Source organism: Pinus tabuliformis, chromosome 6, assembly GCF_031772625.1.
Source record: "Pinus tabuliformis cultivar Carrire ecotype Pingquan chromosome 6, CPIR1, whole genome shotgun sequence".
NCBI classification, from domain to species: domain Eukaryota; kingdom Viridiplantae; phylum Streptophyta; class Pinopsida; order Pinales; family Pinaceae; genus Pinus; species Pinus tabuliformis.
In genome coordinates, this window is record NC_142292.1 from 1026075512 (window position 1) to 1026093370 (window position 17859).

At 42.2% G+C, this 17859-nt stretch overlaps 1 protein-coding gene across 3 annotated transcripts in view; it reads right to left on the minus strand.

Moving 5' to 3' along the window:
* LOC149262495 (RNI-like superfamily protein) overlaps window positions 1-16765 on the minus strand; it is a 102249-nt gene extending 85484 nt beyond the window's left edge. The window contains exon 1 of one of the 3 annotated variants that reach the window (XM_089424826.1): window positions 16371-16765. In XM_089424826.1, the coding sequence (XP_089280952.1) occupies window positions 16371-16506 (136 nt within the window). In that variant the 5' untranslated portion in view covers window positions 16507-16765. The remainder of the gene's footprint in view (window positions 1-16370) is intronic. The other 2 variants (XM_089424817.1, XM_089424815.1) reach the window with 2 other exon arrangements.
* Between the last annotated feature and the right edge of the window lie 1094 nt (window positions 16766-17859).

The following is a 17859-nucleotide window of genomic DNA, read 5'->3' on the forward strand; positions in this document are numbered from 1 at the left end:
AGAGCGCGAAGGACTAGCCATGGTATACGCACTCCAAAATTTCAGGCACTATTTGCTGGGTGGACATTTTAAGATGTATATGGATCATTCTGCGTTGAAATACCTGGTCAATAAGCCTGTGTTGGGGGGAAGATCTGCAGATGGTTGTTGTTGTTCCAGGAGTATGACTTTGAAGTTATTGTGAAGCCAGGACGACTGAATGTGGGACCTGATCATCTGTTGCACATTGAAACGGGAGAGGAACCTACTAATTTAGAGGAAGGTTTCCCTGACACACAGTTCTTTGCAATGCGCGTCGCGGACAGTCACTTCGAAGATATCATACATTTCCTGACGACGGGAACTACCCTCGAAGGGTATACAAGCCAGCAGAAGAAGGAGTTAGTAGTACGCACGACAGACTTTTCCGTCATTGCAGGGCACTTGCACAAAATGGGGTCAAGCAAAATATTGCGACATTATGTACCCGACTTTGAACAAAGCAGCATTCTCGTAGAGGCTCGTGGAGGAGCTGCAAGAGGACATTATGCAGGGGAAGCAACAGCGCAGAAGGTTCTACGTGCTGGGTTGTGGTGGCCAACCCTGCATAAGGATTCGAAAGCATATTGTAGGGCATGTGGCGCATGTCGAAGGACTAGCAGGCCGTCGTAGAGGGATGAACTGCCTTTAATGCCGCAGGTGACGTTACAACCATTCGAGAAATGGGCAATTGACTTTGTGGGCCCAATTCAGCCTCCGGGAAAGAAGATAGGTGCGCGGTACATCATCACCACGACTAAGTACTTGACCAGGTGGGCGGAGGCGCAGCCTGTGAAGGACTGTACAAGCACGACAGCAGCGAAGTTTCTTTTTGAATACATATTGACAAGATTTGGTTGTCCAAAGATCTTGATGAGCGATCGCAGTACGCACTTTCTTAATGAAACAATCAACGCGTTGACAGAAGAATTTCAGGTGTATCATCAGAAGAGCACGCCTTATCACCCACAGGCCAATGGGACGGTGGAAGCATTCAATAAGATACTAGAGAACGCACTGACGAAGGTCTGCAATGCTTAGAGAAGTGACTGGGATGTGCGTGTACCAGCGGTGCTATGGGCCTACAGAACGACTTGCAAGAAGTTGATTGGGCAAACACCTTTCAGACTCGTGTATGGCGTAGAAGCTGTGATGCCAATGGAATACATTGTACCTAGTATGTGCATAGCAACACTCACAGGAATGGCGGACCGCGGAGCCTTGGAAGAGAGGCTTGCACAACTAGCAGAGCTTGAGGAAGACTGATTTCTAGCTGGATTTCATCAACAAGTTCAAAAGGAGCACGAAAAGGCATGGCACAATCGGCACATCAAACTGCGCACCTTCAAGGTAAATGATCTGGTCTTGTTATATGACAGTAAATTTGATAAATTTCCAGGGAAATTTCGGATGAACTAGCTAGGACCATATGTTATCAAGGAGATTACTGATGGTGGAGTAGTTCAGTTGGTCAAATTGAACGGAGAACCCTTCCAAGGGAAGGTGAATGGCAGTCGATTGAAGCCATACACCGATGATCCAGCTAGGTGACTATATGAGGGAAGCACAGTCTTAGCGCTCTAGGCAGCTGAAAGGAAGCGCGGGACTATAAACTACATTGCCCGGGTCGAAGAGCTGCGTGATCGAGGAACTACGCGAAACGAAGATATGTCACAATGCCCATGAAAGTGCGCAAGGGGCTACATTACCAAGGAAGCAACCGCGCAGGGCAGCCGAAAAGTGACCGTTAAAGTCACTGTTCATGATTTGACGATGAAAAAACGGCCAAATGGAGCAGGGGGCTGCATTTAAGTCGGACTTTATGGACCAGATCTATGAAAATTTGCCGCCAATCTAGCATTAATGAACTGATTTTAGGGGGAACAGTCAGATTTGAATTTGAAAGTGCCTATAAATTCCCAGCGAAAAACACTTGGCATTTTGAGAATTGAGTTGTTGAGCTCTCAGGCGCACATGAACCGTGAAACCTTCAAGCTTTTGCTAGCAAGTTCTGTGTTTGAGACATTGCCACAGGCGAATCAGGAGTTATTACGTAGCATTATGTCGACGCCCACTAAAGCTATGAGCGCGGAAGCAGCGACAGGCGAGGGAGTTGTCCCAGAGGTGGCTATGGCAGCAAAAGGAGCTGCCCCAGAGGGAGCGCCTGCAGAAATACCAGTTGAAGTACCAAAGTCTCCACGGACGCCTAGGCCAAGGCCTACCCTGACCACGGAGGGTCCCAAGATCAAGAAGGGCAAGCAAGTCACGCCATCGCAGTCGGTGCGTGCATCTCCCAGGAAACACCCCCAAAAGGTTAAGCCCACTGCACAAGAAAAGGGCAAGACAATTAACCTAAAGCCAGAAGAAGAGGATTTCGAGGATATCCCAATGGATGATGAGGATGTTGGGATGGAAAAGAAAGACGTCAAAATTGTGGGGTCTGACCCCATCACTAAGTTGCCTAAGTACATTCCTCAACGTAAGGGAAATACCAAGGTGTCCAAAGACATTGACGAAAGTAAGGCCACCCTGCATACACCCCTCTTACCAGACCAGATTGTGTTTGAAGGACCGCGCTTGGGGCATGTTCCCCTTTTGAAATTAGAAGACTGGGATTTAGCGGACACAGAGCGGTTTCCTCATCTAGCAACAGATCAACTCATGCACCGCGTGTTCCACAAAACCACTAGAGTAACCACGTTGGAGCCGCGAAAGTGGCTGAGAGGCGTGGATAAGGCAGGACTGCTCAACCTGCTATGGGTGCCGCATTACAACCGCGCGCCCATCACAATGGTGGTAATCAAGCAGCTACTGTGCTTGGTGCACGATGGGTGTTTGTGGCTAGAGGAGCCAATACCCATCACTAATAGACTGATCCATAGGATCACGCGGCTACCATACACAGGGGAAAATCCGGCCATGGCGTTTGGCAAAAAGACCGGCGAACATATCCTCGCAGAGGCCATGAAGGAAAAATTCAAGTTAGTGAAGAAGTCGCGCGGCTACGCCATCTCGAGCATCTGTGACCCGGTGGTCAAAGTAGCCATGCAACTCTTAGCAGGGAAGGTCATGCGAAAGTGTCGCGCAGGCGCAGTGTCGGCACCTGTCTTAGCTTTGGCAGCCCAATGCGCGGAAGGTGTTCATTTAACTGGGCGCGCTAGCTCTGCGGTGAGTTCCTCGCAAACTACTGCAAGGCGTAGGATCTCAGCAAGACATTTCACTATGCATGGCTCTTGTTGTCCATAGTGTTGGTAGCATGGGAGCTACCCAAAGACAGTCAGTTCCCTTCGGTCGCACCGGACCTACCAGAGGTCGTGAAGTACACTTCGCTGTGGGCAACCAAGGATCCTCAGCGGGTAAAGGACAGAAAAATCTTTTGGACCCTGATGGAGATGAACATGCACATGGCCATCAACCGCAAGCCGCGGTTGTCGCCTACCAACTTTGACAGATTGCAGGAGTACACAAAATTCAAGGCTGATTTCCACCACGTATCAATAAGGGCGCGGAAGGACCCCAAGTAGAAGTGGCACGACTTGCCCTACTTAGTGACGGATGACGCAATCGAAGCGGTCCTTGACAACTAGTCGGCAGAATGGCGCACTACCTCAGACTTGACTGTGGTATCTAGCAAGACTGCCGCGCAGCGGAAGAAGGAAGAAGCCAAGTTGAAGATGGAGCAACTGGCCGCGAAACGGAAAAAGGAGGCCGATGTTAAGGCTAAGGCAGAGCACGCTGCCGCGCAGGAGGCAGGAGGACAGGCAAGACAGGCAGGAGGAGAGGAGCACGGCTCTGACAAAGAGAAATCGCCCTCACCAGAGACAGAGGAAGAAGCGGATGAACCGAAAGAGCAAGGAGGAGCGGACCTGGAAACGACTATGTTTTGTATCAAGCGCACCAGGGATCCAGAAAAGCTAGGACTGCGGAAGAAGTCCAAAGCGAGCAAGATGTCTTTGGAACCGATCACCCTGACAGACGGGGATCTAAACAATATAGGGGGTACGGTACGGGATGCCACCGCAGAACTGCTGCAACAGTTCGAGCAGTAGCAACAGCAAGCGTTGGGCGCTATTCAGACGGGTCTGCACGAGCTACAGATCCACGCTTCACAGATGTAGACCGGCGTGGCATCCACCGGCGTGGCATCCACCAGTGTGGCCATTAGCACCTCCGAAGCCGCAGAGATGCTGCGTGTTAAGGACCCCCGAGCCATAATACTGCCAGACGGAGCATTGACAACGACGACTGATGCTGACAGACCCGCTGTCAGCGCCCTAAAGGGCATGGGCCTTAATTTGGCAGTGCTTCCTAGCGAAGTGCTTTATCTTTTGCAGGATGGTGTGATCGCCTAGCTTCGGGCTCACGATCAACACGCTTTGCAGGTGATCAGCAAGCAAAAGGTGAATAATGCTCAGATGGCAGTATAGCGCAACTCCGTTGTCAACCTTGTAACCGACCTCACAGATAAGAACCAGTGCCTCACTAAGGTTGTAGATGAAGCATGTCGGACTGTCCCGGAGTTGGACATCCCCAAGGTTGAGCCAGTCGATGTGCGAGTTCAAAAACTCGTTGTGGGAGTGTGCAATGCACGCACAGAGTTAGCCAAGGTTCAGCTGGAGCTAAATCTCAAGATCGCAGAGTTGTAGTTGAAGGCCCAACCTTCGACGCCGCCAAATGTCAGGGAGCAGTGCGTAACTGCTATGGAAGATGCGGTAGCAGCGGTAGCAAGTGCAGTGACAAACTGCACAACACTTTTTGAGCAGTCGCTCGAGGTCCTCACCAGCCTACAAGAGGACCCCAATGTACAGAGGCTGGAGACAAAAGCGCGGGAACTACAGCAGCGCTACGACGAGGTTAAGGCAACAGCGCAAACTATTGTCATCACGCAAAGGCTCGCGAAGCTGCAGGAGGCCAAGGCACTGAAGGAACAGGTAGACACAGCGTAGCACAAGGAAGTCGTGTTGAAGGCTCGCTTGAAGCCTTGGTTAGATGAGGCCTATGAGATCACGACCACCATTGAAGGAAAGTTGGCCAGTCTGCAGGAGACTCAGCAGAAGCTACAGAACAGTTGGTTGAAAAGCTGAAGCAGGCAGCAACGCAGTGCACCGCTGAGGTAGCAGTTGTTCAGGTCGAGCTAGGAGGTCTGCGCGACAAGATCTCTGCACCAACCGAGTGACTCGAGGGCGAGTCACCATGTTTATGTTGGGGGCCTGTTGGGAACGGGTCCCCTGGGGGTCAATTTTGGGTTAAACACCCAAGTTTTGGGGCAGAAGGCCCGAATTTTGTGTAAAGAAATGTAAAGTCTCCGCATTTTGTGGTAGTGAAGCGCGAAATATATCTAAAGTTAAAAGGGTTTTCCGCCCTTGGTTTAGATAAGTTGTGTCGGTTTTGAGATCTACCCATGGTCTGTGGACCATGGGATTGTATAAAAAGGGAGGAAAGTAAGTAAGTTAGAAAAGTAGTAAGTTTTGGGAGAGCTAAGAGCAAGAGTCTTAGCGTAGGAAAAGGCCCTGCAGCTGAGTGCGCAGAGGCCTAGGGTGGAAGTCCGAAACTGAGTGCGTGGACCCCTGCAACTGTGTGCGCAAGGCGGATAGAGTCTGTACTGGGAACTTGAATCATAAATAAAGAGAAGTATTCTGGAATAACTGTATTTTCTGTCTCTGATTATTGCATGCGATTATGATATGTTAAGTTCTAGGTTTACATTATAATGTCAAATTGATGCGCAAATGTATCTATTTCTATCTGTTATTTGAACGCAAGTAATAATGTATGTTTACGCGAGGGTAATCTTAATTGCATGATAAAGTTGGCTAACCACTAAGATAATTAGGGAACGGAATAGTAACATAGTCACAGGGGCGCGTAAGTGCCTGAATCATTGTTTAAGGTTGTGCGAAGGACAATCAGATACCTTCGCAGAGGTTCTAAAAGACAGAAGAGGAAATACATCGATAAGCCCTAAAAGGCTTATCAATCTGCGCGAAGGCAGGGATTGAGGTAGAAAACCGACATCACAACCATCTCAAGGACGGAAACTTGGTTCCTGCATCCCCCCATACTGTTTCGAGTGAGACTTCGGTCCGCGCTCCGCGGACTGATGCCGAAAGGGCCAGTAGTGTAGGGATTTGCTTGGCTGCCTAACGCTGAACCTAGGTCAGGGCCCATCAAGCCAACACTTTGGAAGGAAAGAAGCATGAGGAATAATACAAATGACCTATTGCTAAACTTATCTCCACAATTGTAATGCACCCAATCTGTGATGAAGTAATAACCAACCCCAAGCTTTATGTTTAGTAGGCATAAACCTTCCAAATTGATTGACATCATCGCAACCATCTATCTACCAGATCTCCAAGCCTCTTCAAGTAGATCCCTATGTCAAAGTATCACACCAACGCATAAATGTTCTTCAACTCATAGGTATAAACAGGCCACTTTGCCATATCCTATCCTCCAGAAAGGACCTTCCCCTTGCATTTGCATTTTATAAAAGCAAACTCTGTGGAATCATATAACAAGACTTGTGAGCAAAGGATAAGCTTCTCAAAAGCACAAGTTCTAAACATTCATAAGTTGCTTTGGAAGGAAAGAAGCATGAGGAATAATACAAATGACCTATTGCTAAACTTATCTCCACAATTGTAATGCACCCAATCTGTGATGAAGTAATAACCAGCCCCAAGATTTATGTTTAGTAGGCATAAACCTTCCAAATTGATTGACATCACCGCAACCATCTATCTACCAGATCTCCAAGCCTCTTCAAGCAGATCCCTATGTCAAAGTATCACACCAATGCATAAATGTTCTTCAACTCATAGGTATAAACAGGCCACTTTGCCATATCCTATCCTCCAGATAAGACCTTCCCCTTGCATTTGCATTTTATAAAAAACAACTCTATGGAATCATATAACAAGACTTGCAAGCAAAGGGTAAGCTTGCCGAAAGCACAAGTTCTAAACATTCATAAGTTGCTTTGGAAGGAAAGAAGCATGAGGAATAATACAAATGACCTATTGCTAAACTTATCTCCACAATTGTAATGCGCCCAATCTGTGATGATGTAATAACCAGCCCCAAGCTTTATGTTTAGTAGGCATAAAACTTCCAAATTGTTTGACATCATCGCAACCATCTATCTACCAGATCTCCAAGCCTCTTCAAGCAGATCCCTATGTCAAAGTATCACACCAATGAGTAAATGTTCTTCAACTCATAGGTATAAACAGGCCACTTTGCCATATCCTATCCTCAAGAAAGGGCCTTCCCCTTGCATTTGCATTTTATAAAAAACAACTCTATGGAATCATATAACAAGACTTGCAAGAACAAACTTGTCCACACTACAAAGCTTTTGAGCACACTTAAGAGTCCTCCACAATGCTTGAATTCCATAAGTCCTTTCAAAGAAAAGGTATTTCCAGCGAAACTTTTATCGCCGTACCTTGGACAGAACCCATGCTCAAACCAGGACAACTGGAATGTCAAGATTTATTGGGATGCTATGTCCCAAGCATCCTAGGGATATTTACACTTGCGACTACAAAGCCTAGAGACTATCTGCTAATTCGTGCACACCCTCTTGAGAAAAACCAAACCTAGGATCACAAAGACCTTCACATTACCACTAATGTCATAGCTGAAAACAACCTAGTCCCTCCAATATGATGAGTCAGTTCAATTTGATGATGCATTAAATGCTACCAAGAAGCATCCCCTTGCACTGCATGTATCATCCACTTGCCTATAAGGCCCAAATCCCCTTGAGCAAAGGATAAGCTTCTCGAAAGCATAAGTTCTAAGCATTCATAAGTTGCTTTGGAAGGAAAGAAGCATGAGGAATAATACAAATGACCTATTGCTAAACTTATCTCCACAATTGTAATGCACCCAACACGTGGCAAGCCAAGAAGAGACCAACCAAGAAGCTTCTTTTAAAATTTGTCCACAATCCACCTCCATTGATTCGCAAGAGAAACCTCTATGCCAAAAGGGGATGCCCCAATACCAAATGATCACCTAGGTGTAACATATTTTTGACATCAAATTCAACTAGTGGCGAGAGATCCTCATGGCCAATTAAAGAAAACATTTCCTTCCTCCTCACTAATGACTTCCCCAACAACTTCCACAAAAGTATCCAAACATAACATCATTGCCTCCATAAAATGTTGGGTCAATTCATGTGTTAGAACCAACTATTATTGTTAACAAGTAGATACCTCTAATTTTCCCTTACATTTGTATTGCGTCTAATAAGCATTTCAGAGTATCAATTGTGATGGCATAGAGATACAACACCAAAGGACATCCTTGTCAAATGGTGAGTTGCAACACAATAAGAACTAAAATCACACCATTCACACTAGCACATGTAGAAGTACACAAGAACAAAGTTGTTATAGACTGATGATAAACAAAACCAAATCCCAACCAATCCAACATGTGGATGAAACTCCATTCAACTTTATAATAGGTTTTATCAAAATCAACCTTTAAAAAGAGACCCATTTGCCTAATTGGATAGCCACTCAAGGCCTTCCCAGGTATTGATAAAATTATCTAAAATAGATCTATCCTTTATGAAACTTATCACATCATTGCAAACAATCCTAGTCGCCAACAACCGAATCTACATGGCAAGGTCTTTAGCAAGTATTTTAAAGTAGACATTTAGCAAGGTTTGGACCACCAACCACCCACCAAATCCCATTTAAAACCTTTATAAATGAGCTTGTTGATCCTAGTGTTAACCAACTTCCCATACCACCCCCCTTAATAGCTTCCAAGAACATCTTCAAACAAGCAAGGCCCGCCATGCCACATATGTTTATAAAATTTGAGTATGAATCCATCAAGACCATAGGATTTCTCATTCTTGAGATCCTCCATGATAGTCTCTAATTCATCCAACATAAGCTCTCTAGAGAGAAAGGTAAGGGCCTCCATTCGTCAAGGAACAACATAATAGAAACTCGGTAGCTTCCCATGGTTTGTTGCACACATTTTGTCAAAGTTCCAAACAAGCAGTTGTACTAAATTTTTCCAAGGATCAAGATCATCAGCGATCAACTTTTTGAGTCATTGTAAACCCATTCTACAAATTTGTAATGTAAATGATGCTAGTAAGGTCATGTAGGTATGTAACAAACTAGGTAAACCTATTATTTGGGCGACGAATTTCATCCTAGGAAGTTTTTCGTCTCACTGATTATATGTGTTTCTAAACACAGATGATCAACAAAGTTTTTCCCTCCAGTGTCAACCCAAAGCTAGGGTGGAATTTATCGTCAAAGTCTTAGGTGAGCCCTAGTGTTTTAGTCAAGTCTTTTGTAAAAGTGATTTCGGAGTAATTTAAGCTAATTGACTAAATTATTTTATTACAAGTCACTTGGTCTACTAGATCATATTGTGTCACAGCATTAGGTGTGTATTTTGAGGGTCTATAACATACAGGTATTCCATATTTTAGTACATGGTCCCTCATACTTAAACACCGTAGCTAAAATATTTGAGGGTAGAAAAATAATTGATCCCTTCAAGTGTCAATTAATGCAAAAATAAAATTAATCATAATTCAGAAAATTAATTAATTAGAGTCAAAAATTAAAATGTTAGAGAAATTAAATTCCCCAAGTGGAAAAATTCGTTGGTCTTGAAGAAATTAAATTTTAGAAGTCCCCCGCCAAGGGAATATTGGAAATTCCAAGAAAAAATAGACCCTTGGGCCTTGGTAGTTAAGTCAAAGTCAATTTTTTGAGGAAATTAGCTCAAAATAATTATTTTTGAGCTAATAAAAAATGGGTTTAATGAGAAATTCGAACATTTCTCAAAAATAAGCATTTTCGACGTCAGAGATTAAAAGTTGATCAAGTATCTATCGAATGTCGAGATTATTTTGACAGGGATCTAGCCAACTAGCCATTATTTTCCACATGGAGGATTTATCTATAAATTAGAGGCCATTTGTGTCTCAAGCCAATTGATCTTTGGCTAATGTAACTTTGTAGAAGCTGTAAAGCCATTGTCCCACTAGGAACATTTTGATAATCATAATAAAAAACTTTGGGGTGCAATTCATGGTGTCTTTGTCTTGCTAATCTGTGGTATGTGTTGGGTATGGGCATTCCTATATTGTGCTTTAAAATTTTATTGAATCGTTATTTCATTGTAAATGATAGGAACATTCTAATGGTAATTTTTGGGCTTATCTTAGGTGATCTAGTTCGTTGTTTGTTCTGATAGTTTATTCTTGAGAATATATATAGTGTTTGCAAGTTCCCCAGCACTTGCACTCCAAGTTCACAAATTGTGGGCACAGGCTGACTATGTTTGGATTCTGAATATTTTATATGATTGTCTAACTTCACTAAAGCTATGGTTTGGCATTTATTTTTCGAAATTCATTTATCCATTGTCAAGATTTACAAAAAAAATCTTCTTAAAAATTCTTCTAAGCATTGTACACTTGTATATTTTGTAAATGTATTTTGTATAATAAATTTGTAAATTATTATATTTTCTAACCCTTGTTTCGCAGCTGGGGTTTTCTGGGGTTTTGGGATTTTGAAATTTGTGTAAATATTGGGGTTTTGGGCAATTGTAAATTTATTTGTGCAGGTGAGATCAAAGGACAATTGCTAGATTAGAGCTAGATCTAGGCCCTTGAGGGTAAAATCTAGCCTCTACAAAAAAAAATCACGGTCAGCAACTGAAAAATCTTGCATAAATAGAAAATTTGAAGCCAGATATTTTTTTGTGGCAAGGGTTTCGAGTTTTTCACGCTTCCTAGGCCCAACGTCCTCCTTTCTCCCAGCCCTCCAACCCCTTCCCCCCCTACGTCAACCTTTTTCAGCCTTTTAGGGCTAGTCGTGGGCCCTTAGAGGCCTTGGCCTCCCTTTTTCCCCCAGTCATGGACTTTAAAGGCCTTTTTAGGCCTGGCCGTAAGCCTTTAAGGCTTCAGCCTCCCTCCCTGCACCTAGACGGCAAACTTTTAGGCTTGTCGTGGGCCCATCTAGGCCTCTAAGGCCTGGTCACAGGCCTTTTTAAGCCTTGTCCTTCCCTCGGCCTCCCTTCCCTTGCTCCTCGACACTCCTCTCTTGCCTTTTCTACCCTTGTGTCCTCTTGGGCCTCCAAACCCTAGCTGCAGGCCTTTTTAGGCCTTTTCCCTTACCTCTTGCCCTCTTCTCAACGCTAGTTTGCCCACATTCATCTTCTAGTTGGTCAATTGATTTCTGGACTGAATATTAGTGGGTTTTGCAGGAGATTTTGATGTTTGCAGGTGTTCCAGCCCTTGGAAACATTTGAGCAAGTTTGGCAAAATCTTTCTAGGCCTAAGGCCTTTGGTTTGACCTCTAACCCTTATCCTCTCATCTCTGTTTTACTACAGCAGTCATAATTACTTCATAACAGTGGTAAAATTTCATTTAATTGGCTTAAAACAAGTTCATAGATTGTCTAGCCTACTAAGGAGTCAATTGCTTAAGTTGGGCATTCATCATTAAGTTTGTTTTATGTTTTGTAGTTGACTGTAATGAGAGTAATCGGATCTGATATATCACTGATAAACAGATTTAAGAGTCATAAAATTGATTGGTAAAATATCTAGCACATTTTCACATCATCTAAGCAACTTGGGCATTAATATTTTGGCATAAATCTTCAAGTTTTCATGACTGATATCTCTGCATAAAAGTGTGATCAGATCTGATATACTTCTGAAAACTACATCATAAGAGGGCTAATCAACTCATAAATTCATACTGGCAAGTTTGGTTTGGCATCTAGAAACTTTTTCGTATATTTTGACATACTAGTAGCTCACTATTTTCATTAGTTATCTATTGTTGTCATATATAATCTTACTGTTGTCCTAAAGGGTTAATAATTGCTCATTAATTGAAAATGCAAGTTATAATCATTGTTTTAAATGCTATTGTGAAGGAGGATTGCTGAACACTGGGATCTAACTTTTGCTTGTTTTGTGTAAGCTCTAAAAAATCTCTATTTGCACTAGATTCACCCATAAAGCACTTACACATCTAAGCTCCAATCTCTTAATTTTGTTGAACGGTTTAAGTTACCTTGGACATTGAAATCTATTTAACATTGAAGTATCTTACTATCTTGCTCTCTTAAATACTTTGGCATCTAATTGGCATTATTGTGTTGAGCATCTAATTGTCTGAAGAAGATTGCCAATCTCAAAATGAATCATTGGTCTATTGTTATTGTGAATCCTTGACTTATTGTCATATCTTAAGAAGCATTGATAATTCTATTGTCTACTTAAGCATTGGCATCTTGAGAATTATTGATTGTGAAATATCTATAGTGGTGAATCATTTTAAGGAGCATCTCTTGATTGTTGGCATTAAGTAATATTGGCATAGGCATTTACTTTGTTGAAATATTTTGGAAGATTTCAAATCGTCTCAAGTAACTGTCATTATTGAATCATTGAAGTGGATAAGTGCTCTGAATTTCTATGATTTACATTGGTCAAGCATCTTGAGGAAGATAATTTTATCCTTGGATTGATGAAATCTATTGTTTAGTATTGGCACTTGACAATTTGGCACGTTCTTGCTGTTAAGATTGTCTTTCCATCTATTCTAAAATACTCTTGTCATGAATGCTGTTAAGATTGTCTTTCCATCTATAGTTAAATACTCTTGTCATAAAAGCTAATCATAACTAAAGTCCTCAGAACCTTAAGCAATCTTAACCCAGGAGACACTCATAATTATTGCATTGCATTCTAAGTCTAGTTGCACTAATAACTTACCTCCAAGCATAAGCTTGCTTGATAGACATTTAGGACCACCCTTTCTCAAATTTAGCTTGAGGAATTTGGACTCTCTTTTGTGGTTAACATGGTGACCTTGCAGGAGTCAGAGCCACAGTCTCCGCAGCACCGGAGGCATTGGGTGGTTGGAACACAGGGGGAGGTATCATTAATCAAGCCTTTGCTTGCTTCCCATTGGCTTCCATCCCACAACTTATTCTAGAGACTGATTCCAAAACAGTTAAGAGGAAGGTTACACTTAAAATAGGCATCTAACTTAAAATTAACCAATATTTTGCATTTTCACCTAGTTGTTAGGTTTTGCATTTCATTTAGGTTAGTGAAGCATTTAAGCAGCAATTGTCCATCAAGTTACTTGGCATTTAATTGACAAGAAGCAAGAAGTTGACTCCACAAGATACTGGTCTCACAATTCAATCTAATCTAATCTTTTAATCTTGCTAAATTTAACCAAATAGTTAGGCCATTCAATCGTGTCTCCCGGACTTGTTGGTTGTCAACTTGTCTTTCATCTTCACATTTCCATAGGGACTACCCCCCATAGCCCGTTGTTTGGAGACAGCTAAAATGGAGAGGTTGGGGATCAAAGTGACAACCCCCGACCTGAGTCATTGTCGCTGTTCCTGTAGAATCTAAGCGACAATAAGGTCAAAACCTACAAAAGTGAAAATGCACTAAATATGATGTTGAAAAAATCGTTAGATCTCCACCTCATCTTTTGTAAGGTTACCACTATCATCGGATCCACTCAAATTGTGAATGCATTTTAAATAACGGAATAAAGTTTGGTAGGCAAATCACCCTCAGCCGACAAGAGTATATGCCCCTTGATCCTAGCCCCTTTTGACCTTACTCTTCAAACCTTGTATCTACAAATTCATCTCCTCTAACTTCCCACTTGCACCACTCATTAAAGGGGGCCTACTCTAACTCTTGTCAAGCAAGATAAAAGAAAGTTTGAACTTAGTTTTCATGACCCTTATAAAGATGCACAACTATCTTAGCACAACCCCAAAGGAACTTCATTATGCGGAGAATAGCTTCCTCCCACCAATAAATCCAACCACTCTCCACTATAAGGGTGGCAACCAAAAACCAAACTTGTGCCACTACAAACCTGCACTCCACAAACTCGAGCAAACAGACCTTAATCTTGAAGAAAAATTGAGCTTGATTGGGATAGTAACTACAAGCATGCATTCAAGTAGAGATGAGCTAATGCTAAAAGATTCAACATGCATTAAACATTCGCTAGCAAAATGAAAAGCGACAACATGCAAAATTGCATAAAAACTGTCCATCTCTTGCACACTCCTCTCCACTCCACCTCAAACTCCATAAATTCAACCACCATATCATTCTGAAGAGGCAAAGATCCATAGTTTAGGTGATCAAATCCTATGTGCCAAAGCTCACATAGATAGGCATTGCTAGTGAACAAGGCTCTCTAGCTAATAGGAGTTAGCCACCTATAGAGTCTGCCCTCTCCGACTCCTCTAGCCAAGACTCGATCAAGATCAAGGCTATGATTTCTGATGATTAGTCCCTAATCATCAAACTCAGTCCCATACTTCAAATATGTTAAGAAATTGACAGCATGTTTTTTTGTCATATCAAGAACATACAGTACCTCATGGAGTTCCTTAATTTCTCTTGTTGGCATGTGGAATGTGATAGAACCCAACCCCAGCATTAGGCATTTGCCATCATCACCAAGCTCCACCTACATCCTCATATCTTGTCCCTCTAACCTGAAGAAGGTCAATCTATTCATTGTTATATATCAAGATGCTCCACTATCAATGTACCACCCAACACTTGAAATTGTGTTAGTGGAAATGCATGACACCATGGCAAAGGTAGTGTCAAGCCTGGTAGTCAACTTGTCCACGTCTAAATTTTTTGCACTTCCTGCACACAGTTTCTGTTGTTGCTGCTATCTAGCCTTCCCCTTCCTCTCAGACTACTAAGAAGCATAGTGGCCTTGCTTGTTGTACTTGAAGCACATGATATGACCCAAATCCTTCTTCCACTAGTTGGAAGACCTGAAATCTTCCGTCTTCTAACCCTGCCCAGATCCTACTTTTCTTTCCTCCTTTCCTCACCTTCCCCAGTGAGGGCTAGTATAGGTAATCCGTATTACCATTGCAGATTCACAATCATTAACTTACCAGAGGATGAGATGATACTATCTAGATATATGAGAAGATGCTCCCACCTACAGCTAAGTAGTTGATTCATGCTGCTTCGAAGCTCTTACTAACCTTAAAGCAAGTTACAGGGGTGCCAAACGATTCTTTTAAACCCACTATGATTGAGGATGTGGAACCTCATGGGGACAAATTTCAAACAGACAGCTGTTCAGTCTTCCCTTAGAAATCAAAAAAGTTACAGATTCTTTACCAAGATTTTCTATGCCTCTTTGGCAAAAATTTGAAGATGTGGGCCATCGCAAAATTTGAACCCTTGCATGGCATGTTCATTCTGTCCATTCTCAACCTGGTCCATTTTTATCATTTAACAATTGAGGTGACTACTGATTCCTTAATGCTACTTGTTTTAATGCATAAAGGCCCTTAAATATCTTTGAAGAGCTTTTTCTGTGATCAAGAACATGAATTTGGGATCGGATTGGCTTGGCTCCAAAGTTTTGAAATTTCTTCCGAATTTTCATAAACGCATTAAAACCAAAATATGCTGAAATCCAACTCGTCAATGGAATATTCATTTAATGATCAAATTTTTCCTGAGCCCCCAAAGTTTATCCTTTTATTTATGAATATATTGGATGTTAAACTTGGTCTGGTGCATGATATATTCTCTCGGAAGCTTGTAACAATCTAGTGTTCAACTTATGATTACTGTTCATTAAAAGTTTGCCCAAGTCATCAATTTGTAAATAACGAGGAGATAAAACTGTATGCCTCTTCTAATAGACTTGACGCTGGCTACTGACAAATATTAAGTTATTAGGCTTTCACAGTTCCTTGACATGTTGAATCCACTTGATGATCAACTGCATCCATGATTTTTTATTCTCACGTTTTGGTTAAAATCGTCACCAATCATTAGGGAAATAATGAGAATGATAGGCAAGGATGCCACCCAAAAATGTTGGAATCAAACATTATGGACGTAATTCCCTGTACCAGTTCAGTAACAACAAATAATCAAACCACGATGCGTCCAACATTCCAATGAAATTTCCACGCCACACTTCATGGAAAACAAAGATTTAAATGCCCATCTCCATAAAGGGCCAAATATACATAATCCTTATATACAGATACTATAGCTGTCTGTCAATTGATAAAAATGGCATTCCAATTAGCAGAGCAATGATGTATTGCAGTACATTCAAAAATAATCACCGCGAATTGGATAATTTAAATAAATAACGACATATAGAGGTAAGTTTCAGAAAAGAGAATATCTAAAACAGCAAATTCTATGCCAGATTTTTTAATGTAATTGTATTGTGGAAGACATTTAGACCTAACTAGGAGGAAGTAACGTCAACAAGAACTGAATGACTTACTTGAAAATGAAGCGATTGATGTGGAACGTGTGACTCGAGATGAATTTGAAAGAGGAGGCCCGGGATCAATCGATAACCGCTGTACAGAGGAAGACAAATCTGTGGCTTCGTATGATGAAATTGGAACCTTTTCCATCAAACCCTCTCTCAAACAATGGCTGTCAAATTCGGTCCGATTGAACGCGGCGCCTCAGAAATTGTTCGGTTATTCCTCCGTATCCTTCCGCCGTGATTGCTACCAGAAGGTTGAGCGCATATATACAAGTCCGCGATATCGAGCTACACGGAGAACGTACAGCCTTTACGAAAGAGGAGATCCTTTCAAATAAACCAAACAGAAATGGATGACCGGTAATGGGACATTTTGTTTATGTTCTATTTCTAATTGCTTCTATATCTCCGAATTAAAAGTTAACAGAAGTCCCTTCTTTTCTAAAGTAAAAATCCTCTTATTTTTTTCTCAAAAAGTGTTTGCGAGTTGACCATTTCACTTGCCAATTTCGTTAATGGTGATTAGATAGGAGATAATGTGAAAGGGTGGCTTGCAAATGTAGGGTATGTGTGATCAGGTTGAGGTTGATGTGATGTGATGGAGGAGGTGTGGGAGAGATTAAGGAGGGAGCCAATTTTTGTTGAGCGATAAACCTCCAGGTGGTGTATGCTTGTACCTCACTTCATGCAGTTGCGTTGTGGTATAGTGTGGTCTCGAGAGCTGCGAAGAGGAGGCATTTGGGTTCCCTTCTAGTGGCAAGTTTGGCAGGGAGGCTTTGTTTGTGAGAGGACATTCGCATCAGCTTCATGGCGTTGGTAACAGGACATGTCTCGTTTCTTCTCATTCATCCCTACCCGCGACAAACTGTTATTGTGAATGTTGCATGTAAGATTTCTGCGCCCTCTTGTGAATGGGTCACTGTGCGACTTGGTAATGTTTGTTCGTCTGACGAGCATGTCTGTGTGGCTCAATTTTATCTTGAAATTGTTGTTTCTAAGCCGGTATCCGTTTTTTATGGTATATTACTGCTCCGAATGGGAATGTATGGTATAATTTGGGCTCCTTGTCTGTTCGGGAAGGATTTCACGCTTGGTTGCTTCTATATTTGGTTAAAATGGCTTTTGAATATACTTTGCATGTCGTCGTTGTTGGTTTTACAATGTGTTGATGTATTTTTATATGGGAAGCGGTTTGAGGAGTCGGTGGGTAGCTCAGCTCTTCCCTCTGGTGGAGATAGACCCTCTTTGGCTTATATCTGTTTCGTACGATGTCTGAGCACAAGGCGCTGGTAATTCGAAGAAGGCGTCAATGGAGGTTGGTCGTCTCAACCTGTTATGCTTTCACATGGCTTGGGTCTAATGTTATTTGCTTCCTACTCTTGTGATCTATAAATGTATCAGGTTCTACTAACTTGAGAGACCGCTTAGTCTACGAGTTGTGGGTCTCTGTTCGATCGGTGGTTTGGCTAGATGAGTATATTGCACTACAATGGAGGTT